This window comes from Epinephelus lanceolatus, chromosome 10, assembly GCF_041903045.1.
Source record: "Epinephelus lanceolatus isolate andai-2023 chromosome 10, ASM4190304v1, whole genome shotgun sequence".
NCBI lineage: Eukaryota > Metazoa > Chordata > Actinopteri > Perciformes > Serranidae > Epinephelus > Epinephelus lanceolatus.
In genome coordinates this window covers 44,952,352-44,974,654 of record NC_135743.1, presented here as the reverse complement: position 1 = coordinate 44,974,654, position 22,303 = coordinate 44,952,352, and the positions used below count along the sequence as shown (strand labels likewise).

General features: G+C 41.4%; 1 protein-coding gene across 4 annotated transcripts in view; it reads right to left on the bottom strand.

The window, feature by feature from the left end:
* Positions 1-3,222: 3,222 nt before the first annotated feature.
* Positions 3,223-22,303, bottom strand: part of rbm42 (RNA binding motif protein 42) — a 71,372-nt gene continuing 52,291 nt past the window's right edge. For 2 of the 4 annotated variants that reach the window (XM_078172036.1, XM_033638839.2), the window contains 3 exons: positions 13,941-14,038; positions 5,819-5,915; positions 3,223-3,482 (listed from right to left, as the gene is read on the bottom strand). In XM_078172036.1, coding sequence (XP_078028162.1) covers positions 3,370-3,482; positions 5,819-5,915; positions 13,941-14,038 — 308 coding nt within the window. In that variant the 3' untranslated portion in view covers positions 3,223-3,369. Of the gene's footprint in view, positions 3,483-5,818; positions 5,916-13,940; positions 14,039-22,303 lie in introns of those variants that run through there. The other 2 variants (XM_033638840.2, XM_078172037.1) reach the window with 2 other exon arrangements.

The window sequence follows — 22,303 nt, the reverse complement described above, 5'->3', positions numbered from 1 at the left end:
ATGATAATATAGCTATGATTTGACTGCATCCTTCTAGTGTAGGCCTATCGCTCAGTGGTAACAGGTTAGGTTAGTAACAGGTTGTAAAAACGTTAGCTGACAAATTTGTGATGAGTAACACTCTCCAGCATGATGGAAAAAAATTTAGCTTAACGTTACTGACAACTGAAATCATGCCCATACACGTTTCACTTGCAGGTGCCAGGTGGGATCTTCTCGCGAGATTTTGAAGTATTTTGTCTCCTTGTTCAGGAAAAAAAAAATACCACAAAAAAACAAAAAAAATTACCACAAAAAACAGGGAAAGAATTACTCAGGAAAAATGGCTTTTTTTTAATTTGTCAAATGAATGCCATACACTTCTGTAAGGAAGTAATGGAATGCAAGTAGCTTAGTTATGTAATTAAAATACAAAATATGAGTAACTGTATTCAGTAACAGTAAACAGTTTAAATTGGTAGTATTCTGAATGCAGTTAATCTTTTCAAAGAAATTACGTTATTTGTTTTATGTGTCCTAACTAGATGCAACACAAGCTAGCCTTAGTTTGACTGCATTGACTATTAGAATGTTCCAACTGGCTCCAAGCAAAGCAGCGCTGAGCTCAATGTTTTCTTCTGTTGCCTACACAAGATCCTCATTTAACAGCAAAAACCTAAGTAAGGTGTCAGCTGGGAGTGGACAGTTTCTGGCAAATGACCATTGCTAATAACAACCTACTTGCAGTTGGCTATGTTGTCTGTCATTTCCACTAATTGTCAAAATGTAAAACATGTTGTCTGTTTAAAAAGTAGAAATGAAAAAAGTACTCGCCCATCTTTTCTGTGGTTGCGTCTCCTTTCAAGCTCACAGCTGATTAGTATCTACATGGTTTGTTCACAAGAGGAAACAGAAATGCATATTTAATGCATTCAGTGTGGACAAAAAGCAATGCTCACTTGTAAAATTCATATGAGGCACATATTTCCCATTAACAGATAACAAAAAAAAAAGGTGCACTGTGCACCTGCTACACAACAACAGCGGAGGAGATGCAAAGCCAAGACACTGAGGTGTGTTTTTGCCATGGAAATATGGGGATGGGAATCACCAGAGGTCCCACGATATGATATTTTCATGATACTTAAATCACAATACAATGTTATTGCGATACCAAAAGCGTTATGATATGCTGAGTATTGCCATAAAAATTATTATTATTATCATTATTATTATTATAATAATGCATTTTATTTATAGGTGCCTTTCAGAACATCCAAGGACACCTTACAAGACACAGTAAGAAAAAAAAAAAGCAATCTCTCCATAGATCATAAAATCAAACAATTCAGTAATACATATTAAAAGTTAATAAAATGACTAGACAAAATCATGATTGGAAATATTGGGTATAAAATCATCATTATCAATATAAGTGTCACCATTAAAATCAGACTGAATATGCCAGCTTGAAAAGGTGTGTTTTCAAACAGGATTTGAAAGTGGAAAGGGAGTCAGTATACTGAGTGTCGTGGGCTAGAGTTCCAGAGGCGGGGCGCAGAACAGCTGAAGACTCTAGAACTCATCGTAGACAAGCGGGCAGATGGTGATGTGAGTTGGATTGCAGAAGAGGATCTAAGAGTACTGGAGGGAGTGTAGATATGCAGGAGTTCAGACAAGTAGGAAGGGGCTTGATTATGAAGGGCCTTAAAGGTGAGAAGCAGAATCTTGAAGTCGATGCGATATTTAACAGGAAACCAGTGAAGTTGCTGAAGAACAGGAGTGATGTGATCTGTGGAGGGGGTTCAAGTAATGATATGGGTGGCTGAATTCTGGACCAACTGGAATTAATGAAGACACTTAAGAGGAAGACCAAAGAGGATAGATTTGCAATAATCACTAACCAAAGAATGAATGAGGATGGCAGCGCTCTGAGGTGTAAGTGATGGGCGAAGATGATTAATGTTTTGTAGATGTAAGTATGCAGACTGAGTAACATTATTGATGTGGGCTTCAAAGGACAGGATGACACCCAGGCTCTTAACCTGAGGGAATGGGCAGACTTTGGAGTTATAAGGTAAGAGTGAAAGCAGCGCAGCACTACATGATGCGCAATGGTTGCTCTCCCCCACGCTGACGTTGAAGCCTGTCTGTCTGGTAATATTATTTTGGGACATGAATGATTGGTTGACTTTAAGTGATTAAAGATACTGTATTTGAGCCAGGGAAGCCAGACTGCTGAAGCGCACAGGGGGAGCATCATTTTTTCCCCCTTCCATTTAAAAAAAAAAAAAAACTCGGGTTCAGTCGGGCTCGGACCCAGTGATGTATGTAATGATGTCAGGCCGAGCCGGTTTCGGGCTTCAAGTCCCTCGGGTCATTTCGGTTTCGGGTTGAATTTTTGGGGCCATTAAGAACTCCAGTGACACCAATGGTAGCTTATCTTAGAAGGAAGTTATGTGAAATGGTATCAAAGGCTGCACTTAGATCAAGAAGAACGAGAATAGTTAAAAGTCCAGAGTCTGCTGCCATTAGGAGATCGTTAGTGATATTTCAATATATTGCCATTTATTACCTTTTTTTCAACTGCTTAGTATTGCCCCACAGGAAAACTTTCTCAACATGTTTTTTCTAGTAAGATTAAGTTTTCAGTCTGTTCATCTCACTTAAGTGATTTTTTTTTTTTGCAGCAAAATGTATCAAGTGGACTGACAAGTAATTGATTATATTATCCTAGTAGGCTACCAAAACTTAAATTTGTAATATAAATAATTTATAAAATAAAAAATCGGTGCTTGGTGTCCATGTGACAATACAATATTGCAACACAAACATATCATGTTACCATGCTGTATCAATTTTCCCCCACCCTTAGAAATATATGACCAAGACAAATGAGCTCAGCAAGACGATTTTGAAGTTTTACAAAAGTAATCCAAAGTATTAAGAATACGTTACTTAGTTTGAGTAATGTGATGGAGTACATTACAAATGACATTTTAGGGCATGTATTCAGTAATCTGTAATCTCAATACCCTCCCAACAATGCATACTGGATACTTTGATCTCATGTCCACAATGAGGGGTCACAGGCCCAAACAACTTATAAATACAGTGAACCAGTTTCAGTAAGAGGATTTGATTCAGTATCAGTACTGCTCTAGAACTACAATAAGTATCAGTACTGCAATACAAAATGTATTCTGGTAAACACACCCAATAAATTAAAAAAAAAAGACCATGTCAACAACTAAAAAATTGTAGTTTATTTAAGGAAGGAAAAAAGTTAACATCTATACAATTTAAGCACATCTCCTGATTGGACAGATCACAATAACAGTCATGATCTGTCCACTGGAAGCACAACACTCAGTTCCACTTGCATAAACACTATCTAAGGCCCAGTTTCTTCTTCTCTTTCTGTTTCTTACGAACCACTTCCAGGTTGCGGTCCTTCCACATGCTCTTCCTCAGTTTGATTGGACGACTGCCAACATACTTCCCTGGGCAAACAAAAAGATTGAGAGGGAAACACAGTGGCAGCAGTTATTAACTAGTGTCCAGGTCAGATTTAAACCCTGTCAAAGGACAAAGGACGGCTGGAAGAATAGAGGGCTATCAATTTAAGTTGGAGTCATGTTGTCACAATACCTTAAAGGGCCAGTGTGTAAAATGGGTTGAAAACAGTGACATCAGTGGTCAAATTCTAGATTGCAGGGCTCACTCACTCGCCCCTCCCGTCGGGTAAATGATGGTGGCCTCGTAGGGACAAAAAGCCTTGCGCACGAGTTTTTCAGGAGTAGGTCTATCTAGCGACGAGGTGAATATTTATTTAGAAATCTAAACCATGTTACAATATTGTAATGAATCCCTCACGAGCAGGAGACCAGAGGAGCTTTCGGGAAAAAGGCCCGTTTATTTGAGCACTCCAAAAACTCTGGTAACACTCCAGGGGGTAAAAGACTCCGTCCCAAACTCTGACTCTTCTAGCGTAACACACACACACTTCATACACACATACTCATTTACCATACCAAGTGGGGACCCCCTCCCCACTCTGCTCCACCAATCTCCAGCCCGCACACTGACTGACAGCGTAGCCGGTAAACAGAGCTCAGCTGTTTATTTAGCCTAGCAATATCTCCAGACTATAGTAGCTGCAATGGACGACTTTGACGCGATTTTGAAGAGTTTCTTGTAGCGGACACAGACCCAGAGCCATACCTGTTTGAGCCGGAGCATACAGATGAGGAACTCCATCTGTTTGATGCTGAGCGGGCGAGAAGAGAGGCTGAATGCACAGAATGGGATTCAGTGCTACCATCGTTGGGGAGATATATCATTAGGAGGAAAAGCGCCGCAGAGAGTGCATCACAAGGAGTGAAGTTGCGTCTTCTTTTCCTCGCAGATGACGGTTCGGGTTCATTCTCTCCTGTTGCGTGGTAAGTGTGGTCCATTCGCAAACTTTATAACTAAAAAAAACCTTTCACTACTCTTTATCGACGAACTACTAACACTCTCTGCTGTTTCCTCCTCCTTCTTCCTTCCTTCCACTGTCTTCGTTCGTTCATTTATACACGTGTTCTCTGGCTGGCTGGATTGTCCGCTCGGTCTGCCGAACATACATGGCGGCGCAAGATGGCGACCTCTCTAAAGCAAGGCCCTTGCTATATATATATATATATATATATATATATATATATATATATATATATAAAAGCATAATTATAAGGCTACGAAAACCAAACAAATTTTATTTTATAGCGATTATACACTTGTATAAACATATTAATGGGTAGAATATTCAGATTCAGATTGACAATAAACCATGCCAAATATTACACACTGGCCCTTTAAAGGAAATGACCACTTTAGAATGAAAATACAGACAGTACTTACTCACCCTCATGCCGACAAGAAGTCCAGTGTAGTTTTTTAATCCACAAAACTCGTTCGGGCTAGCTAGCTGGATTTTTCCATACACTTGAAGTGCATGGAACCCACGTCCAAAATCATTTTGAAAACGTAATAAAACTCTGCTAATGCATTTCAAAAACGTCAGAAAGGCTCGTCCGTCGTAATCCAAGTGCACTGAAGCCGCGGCATGCAAAACTGACTTGAAAAGACATAATTTACTTTAATTTTATAGCATAATTTCTCACCGTGGTCAGTTAGCCTGCAGGCATGCTGTGTTTACATGGCAACTCACGCAAGACTCAAGAACGTTCAGAGACGTTCTTGTTCTCGAGTCAATAGCAGAGTTTTATTACATTTTCAAAATGATTTTGGACGTGGGTCCCATGCACTAGCTGTTATCCTCCGATACCCCGAACGAGTTTTGTGGATTAAAAAACTACACTGGACTTCTTGTTGGCATGAGGGTAAGAAAGTACTGTGTATATTTTCATTCTAAAGTGGTCATTTCCTTTAAAACATATCCATTTTTGATACCATTTTTGATACAATGGGAAGAAAATTGACATTGAGGGTATAAAAATAATTATTTAATGTAAGGTAAATAGATCAAGGCTTTAACAGGACGACAATAAATTTCCTTAGTTTGTAGCAGAGAACAGCAGAATGACTAGTAAACATTAACAATAAGAGAGAGCTAACCCAGCTGGTAGCAGTTATTGACACTGCAGAAAACGTACTGAAACCATTTCAAATATTCAGTATCTATACATATTAATAAATAAATATTTTTGACAACACTAGTTGAATGTCACCAACTCTGTTTCTACATCAAGGAAAATATCATAACTCCACATCGTAAGTACACACATGAGAATATAACCGTGTAAATGTTGGAAAAGGTGAAGTGTGTCTGCAGACTGACCGTTCATCTCTCTCATGGCTCTGACATAGTCATTTGGATCCTTGAAACTGACGAAGCCATAGCCTTTGGTCTTTCCTGTCCGTTTGTCTCTCACCACCTGAGGACAACAATTCATGTGATGATTTAATTTGTCCACTGCATACACAGGTGGGAGTAAGTCACAAACAGGTTTTAAGTCTTAGTTCTCAATTTCAGTCCCAAGTTAAGGCCTTTGCATACTGAGTCCATTTTTTTTGTGTTTTTATAATCCATCATCTGAAAAAATTGTAACGCACAGATATGGAGCTACATTTGTTTCTTTATTATTCAATCAAACAAAGTAGGTTTCGCAATAATAACAATAAAAAAAAGATTTGAGAGCAAAAGCATCAATATTGCAATCATAAAATGTTTTATTGCAAGTAAAAAAAAATGATTGATTAAAAAATGCAAATCCTCAAGTTTTGTTTGCAAATCCTTGTTTGTGAGTCATTTTTTTCCTTTTAGTCAAAAAGTTTTGCAAGTAAAAAGTTGAACCTGGTGGGCGGGGCCTAAACTGAAAGCTGTAACAGGGTATATGCAGGAATCCTGAGGTTAATTTCAATACCTTTTTAAGACTTTTTTAAGACCTTCCAAAAAAAAACTTAAGACCTCATCGACACTTAAAGCTGTCGTTAGCAGCAACGCATCTTTAACTTACTAAACAGTTGTAGTTTGCAATTAAATCCATGGAGCACAAACATACAACAGAACTCAGATAAAATGAGAAGGAATAAAGCTTGAAAGAATAAATTAAACCAAAGGCAGGTTTATTAAAATACACCTTAGGTCATAACAAGTAACACAGCTCTACAGCTCAACATCAGCTATTCAAGGCCAACTTGCTGAAAACAACAACCTTATGGCTAGCCCCTTGCATGTGGGATTTAGGGCTGACCCAAAAAATTCTAAGCTTCAAAGCTTTGTTTGATGGCACAGGATTCGACTGTGGGAAAAAAAGAAATCGAATAGTCGGCCTTTTTTTCTCCCGTTTTTTGGGGGGACCTTGAACGCAACACTAATCATGCCGTCCGTTTACGGTTGTTTTTTTTTTACCCTTTAGCCATATGTAAACTCAAAGAACGAGAAGCAGTATCTGTTATAGTGGGGCGGCTTAGCTCAATATATCACAACAATCGTTCATTTTGTGATGAAAGCACAAAATTTGGTTCATGTGTTGGTGGATATATTTCAAACAAATCTGGATATTCGGGCATCGCAAAAACGCACCCTAGTTGCCGTAGCAACCATTTATTCAATAAAATTAATCAAAATATTTAAACAATTCATTACAATATTTAATAAATGTAAATATGTATTAAACTAAGAAAAATACAGTTAGACACACTCACAGTTCACATTAAATTAAGAACAAGCGCAAATTTGCAATAGCTACATGCATGCATCCATACAACATGCATACACACAACCTCAAGAAAAGCAAAATTTTCATTTTGAAATGCTTAGTATAGCGCCACCTATGAATGAATCCTGGTCATTTTTTCTAGCATAGTTACTCATGGTCTCTACTTGCAATATGCAAATTTCAAACATTTCTGGTCAAGTAGTTTTTGAATTATTCAAGAAAAGCTTTGTGGACCGACGGACCGACCGACCAACCGACCAACCAACCAATCAAAATGGCTGCCAGTGGTTACTGGCATGGAATGGTCAGGGTTCCTACGCAAGTATGGAAAGTATGGAAATAAATTTGATCAATTTCCAGGTATTAAAAAGTATGGAAAATGAAAAATAAAGTATGGAAAAATATTTATGTTCCCAGACTATTACCACTGTTCTAAAATACTGTTTTCTAAAATAGAAAATTAGGTATTTCCAAAAATAATTTAATCAATCCGGATCGTGTTTTATACCGGGCCAAGCACAGTTTGTGTGAGAGCAAACGTCTCAGAAAACATACCGCCCCTTTTACCTGATTGACAAGGGAACTGCCCATTGGTCCGACAGCCCATTTATCCGACATCCCATTGTTCCGACCATATTAAACCCATTGTTCTGAAGTCCTGCTGTTCCAAAATCATCATGATGCCCTGTGGTTAAGGTCTGGTTAGGTTTAGACACAAAAACCACTTGGTTAGGGTTAGGAAAAGATCATGGTGTGGCTTAAAATGAAAAAGAAAGTGGCAAACACATAAACCGTGAGCCTGCTTCGCCTCACGCCTTTCCCAGCTGACCCAGAGCCAGTCGCGGCGCACCATCAAGATAGAAATACGCCCGCCGGGAGCCGTTCAGCACCGCAGACCGTCAGACTAATGGGATGTCGGACCAATGACATGGACCCATTGACAAGTGGTATGTCCAGTCCGCTGCCCTATGACCCTCCTCCAGCCCCCCAGGTATCAAGTTTCACTCCAACACTGCACCTTCGACAAGAAGACGAGTTTCACGTGGTTCACAATGGGTAGATGCAAGTTTTTGGATGGATAGCTTGAAAATACCGTATATAAATACTGGTTGGCCAAGGATTCCCAATTCACACACACAGCTAGATGCAAGCTTTGTGTGAAATCGTTTGACATCGCCAACATGGGGGAGAAGGCGCTTCTGAGCCACATGAAAGGAAAAAACACCGACGTCTCGTTACTGCATCGCTTGCACCCAACCTTTTTACCTCAGCCCAGACATTGAACTTATCTGAGTTTTTATTTGCATGCCATTATGGTACTTGGCTACAATCGCCCATTAAGAATAATTAAATATTAAATATGATGTGAAATATGATACACTGATATATTTACTCAGATGTCGCATATTCTGTGGAAAAAAAAACCGCAGAGAAAAAAAAAAAACGCAAATTAGGGTATGGAAAAAATATGGAATTTTGAAATTCCAAATGTGTAGGAACCCTCTATCCTATAGGTGCTGTTTCATGTTTTTAGTGCCACAAATATAATTTAGAGGCATATTAAAGTGGAAAAAGCTTTATAAAAATGTAATAGAACAGAACAAGAGCTGTTTAAAACATTTTATTAGCTTCTCATTCACAGTTTACAGCCTCCTCTTTGGCTTGTCTTCTTGTGTTGCTCCTTAAAAAGCAAAAAATGAAAATATTTTAATCATTTGCCAGATTAGTGGGGCAGCATAGCTCAATATTTTTCTAGAATCGTTCAATTTTGTGATAAAAGCACCAAATTTGGCAGATGTGTTGACAAATATATTTACAACAAATCTGGATATTGGGGCATCAGAAACTCGCCCCCTGGTGGCCACAGCAGGCAATTGAATCCTACCTGCCCATGGACCCGTCCCGTGGATTGGATCCACTCCAAAATGTAATGGCTTCTAAGTTTGACCATGCTACATGCCTCCACCAAGTTTTGTGAAAATCGGTTGGAAAGTTTTCACATACTTCTCATCCAAAAAATGAATGGAGGTGAATGGGCAGGCACGTGTGGGCGGCCCGTGGACGCGCCCCCTGAGTTGGATCAACACCAAAATTGAATGTATTTTAAGTTGGCATGTGTTACATCCCTCCACTGAATTTTGTGAAAATCGGTCAGGCAGTTTTTGTATAATTCTGCTAACAAACTAATAAATTTTTGCAATAAAAGCGCCAAATTTGGTACATTTATAGCTTAATATACTGGAATAGAACACCTTGGTCACCCCCCCAAGCTGCTGTTACCATGTTTTCAGCACCACAAATATAATTTAGAGACCAGTTAAAGTGAAAAATATGTTTCATTCGGAACAGGCAAGAGCTTTCGCTATCTTGCAGCCCACCAAATGGCTGCATGTCTCAGACCAGAGATGTCATGTGCCCTTCCAATGTTCCATGCTTTGACAGGCTGTGACATCATATCCAGCTTTGCTGGACATGGAAAGAAGGCAGCATGGTCAACATGGAAGTCGCTGCCAGAACTGACAGATGCACTACTGACGCTGGCAAGTGGACCAAAGGACATCCCAGATGATGCAATGAGCATTATTGAGAGGTTTGTCATACTTCTCTTTGACAGAACCAGCACCTGCACCAAGGTAGATGACGCAAGAAGGAAGCTCTTTCCACGGAAAAACTACAGCAGTGCTGGTTCTGTCAAAGAGAAGTATGACAAACCTCTCAATAATGCTCATTGCATCATCTGGGATGTCCTTTGGTCCACTTTCCAGCGTCAGTAGTGCATCTGTCAGTTCTGGCAGCGACTTCCATGTTGACCATGCTGCCTTCTTTCTATGTCCAGCAAAGCTGGATACGGTGTCACAGCCTGTCAAAGCATGGAACATTGGAAGGGCACATGACATCTCTGGTCCGAGACATGCAGCCATTTGGTGGGCTGCAAGATAGTGAAAGCTTTCTTGCATTTTTTTTTAGCTATGCCGCCCAATTTATTAGTTTGTTAGCAGAATTATACAAAACTGCCTGACCGATTTTCACAAAATTCAGTGGAGGGATGTAACACATGCCAACTTTAAATACATTCAATTTTGGTGTTGATCCAACTCAGGGGGCATGTCCACGGGCCGCCCACACGTGCCCGCCCATTCACCTCCATTCATTTTTTGGATGAGAAGTATGTGAAAACTTTCCAACCGATTTTCACAAAACTTGGTGGAGGCATGTAGCATGGTCAAACTTAGAAGCCATTACATTTTGGAGTGGATCCAATCCACGGGATGGGTCTATGGGCAGGTAGGATTCAATTGCCTGCTGTGGCCACCAGGGGGCAAGTTTCTGATGCCCCAATATCCAGATTTGTTCTAAATATATTTGTCAACACATCTGCCAGATTTGGTGCTTTTATCACAAAATTGAACGATTCTAGAAAAATATTGAGCTATGCTGCCCCACTAATCTGGCAAATGATTAAAATATTTTCATTTTTTGCTTTTTAAGGAGCAACACAGGAAGACAAGCCAAAGAGGAAGCCGTAAACTGTGAATGAGAAGCTAATAAAACGTTTTAAAAAGCTCTTGTTCTGTTCTATTACATTTTTATAAAGCTTTTCCACTTTAATATGCCTCTAAATTATATTTGTGGCACTAAAAACATGAAACAGCACCTATAGGATAGCCAAACCATTCCATGCCAATAACCACTGGCAGCCATTTTTGGTTGGTTGGTTGGTCGGTTGGTCCAAAAAGCTTTTCTTGAATAATTCAAAAAGTACTTGACCAAAAATGTTCGAAATTTGCATACTGCAAGTAGAGACCATGAGTAACTATGCCAGAAAAAGTGACCAGGATTCATTCATAGGTGGCACTATACTAAGCATTTCAAAATGAAAATTTTGCTTTTCTTGAGGTTGTGTGTATGCATGTTGTGTGGATGCATGCATGTATGAGGTCGTAACTATTGCTTGTTCTTAATTTAATGTGAACTGTGAGTGTGTCTAACTGTATTTTTCTTAATTTAATACATAATTACATTTTTAAAATATTGTAATGAATCATTTAAATATTTTTGATTAATTTTATTGAATAAATGGTTGCTACGGCAACTAGGGTGTGTTTTTGCGATGCCCCAATATCCAGATTTGTTTGAAATATATCCACCAACACATGTACCAAATTTTGTGCTTTCATCACAAAATGAACGACAGTTTAGCTATGCCGCCCCACTATTAGGCATATAAGATTTCATGTTCCAGTTGGAGTTTGTGTTTTAATTGACTGACTGTTTCTGGTTGGTTATTAAAAAAGAAAACCTCTCCGACAAGGAAATAGAAAGCCCGATGTGCAATGAATGGAGACCTATTATCCTGCTTGAACACAGACAACTAAATTCTTTCAACAATGTGACTCAAAAAAATGATAAAATAGATTTTATTGATGTAAAATAATATGCTGATGGTGACATTTTCCACCGGTCCACTGCACTCTGAGGGCCGAATTCACAAAAGGATTGCGTGGCTTTTGCGGCCACTAAACCGGTAAAAATGGAGCAAACAGATACCGTCTAATTCACAAAGCACGCGCAGAGGGTGAAATGCTCCACTAACTGCGCTGCCAAGCAGATTGCGTCTCGGTGCTCTGGTGTTATTTGCGCGTATTTGAATAAGGTAATATGCATATATTTGGCGCAAAAATTGCCCCTTTCTATGCAAATGAGCCTCATTGATAAACAACATCTAATTCACTAACACCAGCACTAATAGCCACATGCAGTTTGAGTGAAGTAAATAACGTCTTTAGAAAGCTGGTGCAAACTGGGCGCTCCTCTGTGGAAGCCTCTCGCCCAGACTTTCCAGTGATTGTGGCAGCAGTGATCGTCTGTTAAATCAGTCTGTAAATAATATTTTGACGCTATTATTGTAATCATTATTACTTTAATGGCATCCGAAGATATTGATGCGTTGAACAGGTGACAGTCTGCGGTCGTTGTCAAAACGCACTTCTGTCACGTACTTCAAAAGCAACTTTAAATAATTTATTTTATGAAACGGGGGAAACAAACGTGAACAAAAACGGTTCCATAATTCATATTAAATTCAAAAGATAACGAAAAAACAGCTACAAGTGAGAGGGAATAGTAATAAAGTGGTCAAACTTGGTCAAATCCACAGCCTCAACCCATCCGACACTGCTAGACTGACTCACCAGCAAACATCACTACATAAGGGTATACAGTATTCAGTACTTTGCCAAACAAAGTCTGCCATTGTTCTGCCACTGTGTTCTTGGTGCAAAGCCAGCATTTATACTTTGCCATGTGGCTAATTGCAATCAGGGGCAAATCAGGGGCAAACTGCACTCAGCTGCCAAACTTTGTGGGCGTGTTTGCGCTGGTATATCATTAGCGCAATATCCTTTGTGAATAGGACGTTAAGACGGAGCAAACTGTGGGTGCAAGTGAAGTGCAATTCAAGGTGCTATCAGCGGCCGCAGTTCATTCTTTCTGAATTCGGCCCTGAGTCTGGTGTCAGTGACACATGCTGCTCTGAGTCGCGCATCTGTCTGCTTGCGCTGCAGTGCGCGCCAAGGGTTTTAATTTTTAATGTTAAATCAAAAGTTAAACACTACTTACCAGCAAACAGAAGTGTTTTTTCGTTTGTGAATATTTTTATCTTAATTCTAGGGTTGCAAGAGACTACCCTTTCGCCATAATTTTTAAGTTATTAACTTTTTTGGACTTTTTTTTCGCTTAGCCCCCACCCCAAGTGGCAGTCCGAGTGTGTCTACCTACACATTGTTGTTTGTAATAGTCGCAAGGAGGAAAATAAATTATACATTCATGGATACTTTTTGTCAAAGCTTGAATGGCAAGAAAATTTAATACTTCATAAAATCGCAATTAAGACTTTTTAATACTTTTTAAGGGCCTTAATTTTCCAACATTTGATTTATCAACTTTTAATACTTTTGAAGACCCCGTGGACACCCTGTGTAAGACACATCTCTATTGGCCAGTCTCAATCGGACAGCTTGCAAAGCAACATGGGAGTTCTGTAGTTCACAGGGAATTCGGTGCAGGAGCTGTGGCGAAAATCAATGAGCAGGTATGTTTATACATAACTAATAATAGTAAGAATGTTTTATTTGAACTGGTGCATGTAGATTGCTTTTGTTTAGCCAGGGCAGAACTATTCAACGGCATAATGGTCAGTACCAACGATGCCCTGGGGTCAGTAACGCCGACTGTCAAGCATTTCCAGTGGGAGAGAGGGAATCGTGGGTGTAGCCCGCTCTGTATGGAGCCATATCAAACCCACTAATAGAAACTCTTCTCTCATCCATCAGCGTAGGCCCCGCCCATTAAGTGCAGTTGGACTTGCAACAAAACTTTAACTCGCAAGCAAAGACGACTGATCTGCAAGCAAAACTTTTTAACTTGCAAGCAAGAGGACTGATTTATAAGCAAAATGATCACACGTTTTTACTTACAAACTTGATTTTTGATTGCAGTTCAAGAAATATGCTCTCAAAACAGTTTTATATGATTGCAACAAAAAGACACAAAATTTCCTCCATACACAGAAACCTTGTATTTACCACAACTCCTTGTGAGGAGATGTTCTCTGAACTGATCGAATTACGACAAAAAATACAAAGACCAAGTTTGTACAATTTTCTTGAAAGTCATCAGTATCTTAAAAGTGCTAACAGCAGGGAAAACAAAGGAAATAAACAATAAAAACAACCCAACCTTAGCTTTGAGGAAAGACGGGTATCTGCTGAAGGCTCTAGCCAGTATGTCATCGTTCACTTCATTACCAAGGTCACCACAGAATATACGGAAATCATCTGCAACAAAGAGAGAATCAAATATTTGTATATCTCAAATCTGTATATGAAATATTCAGAATGTCTCTCTCTCTCTCTCTCTCACTCACTAAGAGCTTTATTGGTATGACAGTTTAGAAACAATATTGCCAAAGTGATTCACAGTAATTTCAATACCTGGATAAAATCAAATAAAGTATATAAGAAGAAAAAAAAACAACAGAAAATAATAATATTACATGGGTTAAAGCAAGAAAAAAATTTGGAGCACGGAAGATTTGTGTGCCTGAAATCTGAAATCTTTTCTGGAGCGGGGGGTTTGGTGTTGCGGTCACAAAATGAAGAAATAGAAATGTATGTGTTTATTATCAAAACGAACAAAAAGATTATAACTTTAGTAGTTACTTTTCAGATTAAACTTTTATAGCATAATGAGTTTATAAATAAAAATTAAACTTTCAGTGGTTACCAGACTTTTTGACTTATAGCTCCTACATCTCTTTTTTGCCTTGGTGCTATTTATTTTTAGAAGCTAAATCATTTAGGCTGTTTGCAAAATTGTATCGCACTCGATGTGAATTAAACAGGCAGTTATGTCGAAATTTCGCCTCTGGGCAAGCATGTCATCATTGAAATGGATCATATAATGTTGTGGTGGTGACTTTAAAACTTCAGCATATAGGATTTTTATTGCAACTTTCGTTTCTGTCTGGTTTCTGTTACCTTACCTTCAAAGTTACGGCTGGCTTACCGGAGCCTCTCCCGCTCCGTCTGTGCTCTGTGTCTCAATAGAGTGCCGAAGTCACGCCCCTTCCGGTGAAGCTCATGGGACCTTAGATTGGATAAAATATGAATGGCAGTGAATGAGGAGAGAAATATTATCTTTTGGTCCCGTTTGAGTTGTGACATGAAATATATGTCGTTAATGAATTTAAAACATAAATTTTAAGGTCAAGAAAGTCATACTTTGTGGTAAAACTGTTGAGATATAACAGTGGAATTTCAGCAGGGAGGCCAAGCTGCAGGAAGCAAGCGAAAGCTATGACATCACATACACGACCTCCTCCTGTGTACTCTTGAGTCTTTCTAATTAAAAAGCTTATATCTCAACAATTTTACCACAAAGTATGACTTTCTTGACCTTAAAATTTATGTTTTAAATTCATTAACAACATATTTAGATTTCATGTCGTAACTCAAACGGGAACAAAAGATAATATTGCTCTCCCCATTCACTGCCATTCATATTTTTTCCAAACCAAGGTCCCATGAGCTCTACCGGAAGGGGCGTGACTTCGGCATTCTATGTGACATGATGTGAAAGCATGCACAGGCATCAGTGTTGATTGGCCGTGTAACCAATCAGAGGGGGCTGTAGGTGGGACATTGTTACAAAGCTCAGTGCAGTGGGGACTGCAGGGAGGGAGGGAGACGGCTGTATCAGAGCCAAAGGAGCGAGTTTTAAAATACATTTATTTGATCGGTTATCGATGAAAAAACATCCAATGCCGATTACGGTAAACAGTAGGTTGTGTTTACTTGCACACTGTGCGCCGTAAATCATTTTCCCGGTTCACACATAGATATATTTTTAGGGGCAAATGCAAGTGAAATGCTCACACTGCAGAGCACTTCTGCCCGTGCCGGACAGAAACTTCGCCACACCAGAAATCCGGCGCTGTGCTGGAGAACTTTAACGGTGCGTTCGTTTTGTACTCGAAGGTCGGAAGTGGGAATGACGTCAACTCCGAGTTGACAACAGTTTTTGCATTCTAGTTGACAATGGTTGACAGCATAAACCCTGAATATTAAGGCTAATAATGGTAATAATTACAGATAAAACAGAACACACAAATAACAGTACATCAATAAATGAAACGGATCAGTTGTGTTTTCAGTTGGACATGGAGCAGGAGGATAGCTCATCTGTGGTCACTGTCTGTTCTCTAAGGCTCTCTCATGTTTTGATAAACTTCACTGTTTCCAGGATGACACACGTTCTCTCTCCCAGCAGGTACTGCATTTTCACTGCATCACTGGATCGAGAGAACTCTTCACACTTCTGTGAGATCTGTGTGAAGAGTTTGTCTCTGATGTCCAAGTATCTACTGCAGTGGAGCAGGAGGTGCTGCTCGGTCTCTGGTTGGTTCTGCTGGTAGAGCGAGCACACTCTGTCCTCTGGACGCAGCCGGCTGTGTGTGTCTCATCCCATCTCTATCCTCAGACTGTGATTACTGAGTGTGTAGGCGGTCACAGTTCTCCTCAGCCTCTCATCCTGTAGCCTACTCAAGTACTCTGCTACACCGTACTCTTTCTTTGGAGCTGAGTAACACTGCAGCCTGCTTTGGTTCTGGATCTCATTTCTCTAGAAGTTGATGTAGCTGAGTTTATGTTGGTTGATGATCTCATTGGGGTGGTAGTGGGGCGTGGGGGTGTGGGTGGTATGTGTGGGGGCAGAGCTGAGTTTTAGTACTAACTAGTACTAGTAACTAGTACTAAACCTAGTGCGCATGCGCCCGTGCGTGCAGCCTGTTGCAGTCGCTCCTGCTTGTTTTCTCAGTTTTTTTACTTTTTTGCTTTATTAAGTTTGGTATTTGTGCTTGCTTTTTGTGACTGTCATTTTGAAACTGCGCCCTCTCCAAACATGCTGATTGAGAGAGTTGTGCTCGTTTTCCTCACTCTGGAATTACTTATTTCATTGGGACCCGGCACCATTGCGCAACAACTTCATGGCCGCATTGTTTACTTCAGAGATCAGCTGATCACACTGAGGCCGGCCGGCTTGGCGGCCGGAACATCGGAGATACCAGCTGAACTGTGGAGGAAAACACACAGAGGATGCAGGGGAGGAAGTAAACAGCGGCGGAAAAAAGCAGGGTTGAGACAACGGAGGCTTATGGAGAAGATAAGATATAAGCCGTGTCTCCCCTCTCTCATCATGGGCAACGTGAGGTCGCTGGCAAATAAGATGGACGAGCTGACAGCGGTCGCCAGGAGTCAGAAGGAGTACCGGGAATGTAGTCTGATGTGCTTCACTGAGACATGGCTTTACCAGGACATTCCCGACAACAACGTCTCCATCAGCGGCTTTCAGACTGTTCGGGCCAACAGGGACTGCACCGAGAGCAGTAAGCACAAAGGAGGGGGGCTTGCCGTTCTAGTAAATAACCGCTGGTGCAGTCCTGACCATATTTCTATTAAGGAACGTATCTGTTGCCCGAACATTGAACTGTTTGCTGTTGGACTCAGGCCGTATTATTTGCCCAGGGAGTTTTCACATGCCATTATTGTAACTGTTTACATCCCCCCTCTACAAACCCAACGTCGGCATGTGACGTCATTCACTCTGCCATAGCCCGCCTGCAGACTAAACACCCGAGTGCCTTCATAGCTATCTCGGGTGACTTCAACCATGTCACCATGGAAACAACATTGCCCACATTTTCACAGTATGTGAGCTGTCCTACCAGAGAGGAGAGAACACTGGACTTACTGTATGCTAATGCCAAAGATGCATACAGCTGCTCCCCCCTCTGAGTAGGTCAGACCACAACCTGGTGCACCTCAACCCCTACTATGTACCACTAGTCAAGAGCTAGTCTGCGACCATGAAGACAGTGAGGAGATGGTCGGAGGAGACTTATGAGACACTGCAGGGCTGTTTTGGTATGACAGACTGGCAGACACTCTGTGAGCCACATGGGGAGGACATCGACGGGCTCACAGAATGCATCACGGACTACATCAGCTTCTGTGTGGACTCCACTGTCCCAGCCAGGACTGTCCATTGTTATCCAAATAACAAACCGTGGGTAACAAAGGACATCAAAGTCATCCTCAACGCAAAGAAGAGGGCCTTCAGAGCTGGTAACAGGGAGGAGGTGAGAACAATACAGGAGGAGCTGAAGATGAAGATAAGGGAGGCTAAGGAGAGGTACAGGAGGAAGCTGGAGAGGAAATTCCAGCAGAACAACATGAGAGAGGTCTGGAGTGGAATAAGGACCATCACTGGCTTCAGGACCAACAACCACAGAGGAGTTCAAGGCAGCGTGGACAGGGCCAATGAACTGAATCTGTTTTTTAACAGATTTGACACTACTGGCTCTGCCCATCCCCCCCTGACTCTTCTGCTGTCTGTCTTGGTCAACCATCTCCCACTCTGCCCTCCTCCCCCACTCCTCCCTCTCACACCTCAACACTCTCCTGCTTGACCCCCCCTCCTCCTCCTCACACCTCCCCTCCCCGTGGCCAGACTGACTGTACTCTCCATCATGAGGACTACACCCCTCCCCCACGTGTTGTCACCTCCACAATGTGCTTTATTGCTGACCATGTAAGAAGACAGCTGATGAAACTCCACTCAAATAAGGCTGCAGGCCCTGATGGTATCAGCCCCAGGGTGCTCAAAGCCTGTGCCCCCCAGCTATGTGGAGTACTTCAGCATGTCTTCAACATGAGCCTGAGTCTCCAGAGTGTCCCCTTGCTGTGGAAGACATCCTGCCTCGTTCCTGTGCCAAAGACGTTGCATCCCAGTGGCTCCAAGGACTACAGACCCGTGGCATTGACCTCCCACATCATGAAGACCCTGGAGAGACTCGTCTTGGAGCAGCTCTGGCCCATGGTCAAGCCACTTTTGGATCCCCTCCAGTTCGCCTATCAGCCCCGACTTGGAGTTGAGGACACCATCATCTACCTGCTCAACCGTGTCTACGCCCATTTGGATAAGCCGGCGAGCACTGTGAGGGTCATGTTTTTTGATTTCTCTAGTTTGTTCAACACCATACGTCCAGCTCTACTGGGTGACAAGCTGACAGCAATGCAGGTGGATGCCCCCCTGGTGTCCTGGATTGTAGACTACTTGACTGGCAGACCACAGTATATGCGCTTGCAACACTGTGTGTCAGACAGAGTGGTCAGCAATACCGGGGCCCCGCAGGAGACTGTCCTCTCTCCCTTCCTCTTCACCCTCTACACCACAGACTTCAGCCATTGCACTGAGACCTGCCATCTTCAGAAGTTTTCTGATGACTCTGCTATAGTTGGATGTATCACCAAGGGTGATGAGGATGAGTACAGGGCTGTTGTGAATAACTTTGTCACATGGTGTGAGCAGAACCATCTGCAGCTCAACGTGGCAAAGACAAAGGAACTGGCTGTGGATCTGAGGAGGACCAAGACACCGGTGACCCCTGTTTCCATCCAGAGGGTCAGTGTGGACATTGTAGAGGACTATAAGTACCTGGGGGTACACACTGACAATAAACTGGACTGGGCTAAGAACACTAACGCTCTCTACAGGAAGGGCCAGAGCCGTCTCTATTTTCTGAGGCGACTGAGGTCCTTCAACATCTGCCGGACTATGCTCAGGATTTTCTATGAGTCTGTGGTAGCCAGTGCTATCCTCTATGCTGTTGTGTGCTGGGGCAGCAAGCTGAGGGTGGCGGACGCCAACAGACTCAACAAACTAATCCGCAAGGCCAGTGACGTTGTGGGAACGGAGTGTGACTCTCTGATGGTGGTGTCAGAGAGGAGGATGCTGTCTAAGCTACGACCTATCTTGGACAATGTCTCACACCCACTCCACCATGTGCTGGTCAGGCACAAGAGTACTTTCAGTGGGACACTCATACCACCAAGATGTACCACTGAGCGCCACAGGAAATCATTCCTGCCTGTGGCCATCAAACTGTACAACTCCTCCCTCTGAGTGGCCCTGAGACTTTTTCACACACACTGCATTAATCCAATGTAACTTGTGCAATAACCCCATTTCACCCTGACTGTATATATTCTGTTTGTGTAAATAATCTTGTTCAACTTACAATATATACATATATGTATATTATATATATATATATATATATATATATATATATATATATATATATATATATATACATACAGTACAGGCCAAAAGTTTGGACACACCTTCTCATTCAATGCGTTTTCTTTATTTTCATGACTATTTACATTGTAGATTCTCACTGAAGGCATCAAAACTATGAATGAACACATGTGGAGTTATGTACTTAACAAAAAAAGGTGAAATAACTGAAAACATGTTTTATATTCTAGTTTCTTCAAAATAGCCACCCTTTGCTCTGATTACTGCTTTGCACACTCTTGGCATTCTCTCCATGAGCTTCAAGAGGTAGTCACCTGAAATGGTTTCCACTTCACAGGTGTGCCTTATCAGGGTTAATTAGTGGAATTTCTTGCTTTATCAATGGGGTTGGGACCATCAGTTGTGTTGTGCAGAAGTCAGGTTAATACACAGCCGACAGCCCTATTGGACAACTGTTAAAATTCATATTATGGCAAGAACCAATCAGCTAACTAAAGAATAACCAGTGGCCATCATTACTTTAAGAAATGAAGGTCAGTCAGTCCGGAAAATTGCAAAAACTTTAAATGTGTCCCCAAGTGGAGTCGCAAAAACCATCAAGCGCTACAACGAAACTGGCACACATGAGGACCGACCCAGGAAAGGAAGACCAAGAGTCACCTCTGCTTCTGAGGATAAGTTCATCCGAGTCACCAGCCTCAGAAATGGCAAGTTAACAGCAGCTCAGATCAGAGACCAGATGAATGCCACACAGAGTTCTAGCAGCAGACCCATCTCTAGAACAACTGTTAAGAGGAGACTGCGCCAATCAGGCCTTCATGGTCAAATAGCTGCTAGGAAACCACTGCTAAGGAGAGGCAACAAGCAGAAGAGATTTGTTTGGGCCAAGAAACACAAGGAATGGACATTAGACCAGTGGAAATCTGTGCTTTGGTCTGATGAGTCCAAATTTGAGATCTCTGGTTCCAACCGCCGTGTCTTTGTGAGACGCAGAAAAGGTGAACGGATGGATTCCACATGCCTGGTTCCCACTGTGAAGCATGGAGGAGGAGGTGTGATGGTGTGGGGGTGTTTTGCTGGTGACACTGTTGGGGATTTATTCAAAATTGAAGGCACACTGAACCAGCATGGCTACCACAGCATCCTGCAGCGACATGCCATCCCATCCGGTTTGCGTTTAGTTGGACGATCATTTATTTTTCAACAGGACAATGACCCCAAACACACCTCCAGGCTGTGTAAGGGCTATTTGACCATGAAGGAGAGTGATGGAGTGCTGCGGCAGATGACCTGGCCTCCACAGTCACCGGACCTGAACCCAATCGAGATGGTTTGGGGTGAGCTGGACCGCAGAGTGAAGGCAAAGGGGCCAACAAGTGCTAAACACCTCTGGGAACTCCTTCAAGACTGTTGGAAAACCATTTCAGGTGACTACCTCTTGAAGCTCATGGAGAGAATGCCAAGAGTGTGCAAAGCAGTAATCAGAGCAAAGGGTGGCTATTTTGAAGAAACTAGAATATAAAACATGTTTTCAGTTATTTCACCTTTTTTTGTTAAGTACATAACTCCACATGTGTTCATTCATAGTTTTGATGCCTTCAGTGAGAATCTACAATGTAAATAGTCATGAAAATAAAGAAAACGCATTGAATGAGAAGGTGTGTCCAAACTTTTGGCCTGTACTGTATATACACACACATACACACACACACACACAAAATACATGTTTTTTGTATTTGATCGTGTTCATGTAGGGCTGCAACAACCTGACCCGTATTCTGTATCTCCTGAACCTTATGCGGTGGGGTGTTGCAGCTCTATATGCATATAAAATCCTCAACATATTGTTTTACATGATATATACTTTTTTACATAATATATATTTGTTTACACAGTATATATATATATATATATATATATATATATATTTTATTTTATATGGCAAAATTGTCCTCCTATTGGAGATGTACCACGTGGTGTAATCCTTGCATTATGGGTATTTAAGATGGCGACTTCATTGTAAATGATTAGCAGTCTGAGGAAGAGCATCACGCTCGAAATGTCACGCAAAATAAAAAATTGCATACAGGAGTTCTTTTGGTGTGCGGATCGCTTTTTTCTTTTTTTTCATTGCACAGGGTAGTGGCCACAGTAAAATCAGACTATCAGCATTTACATAGGTTACTTAGTGGCTCTGCAATCTTTGTAATAAGCTTCTGCCATCAGGGGCGAAATTTTGCGGAAAAAAATCTGCTTTACAGCAGGAAACGCGTCTTGTATTGCAAAACTGGTCGGTCAACCAATCAGGGACTGGAGCTGGGGCCTCATTTATAAAAGAGTGCTTAGGATTCATACTTAAAGGTGACGTGCACCCAAAAGCTGAAAATGGTGTGCGCCAAAAAATAATCTGATTTATAAAACCGTGCGCACGCACACTTGCA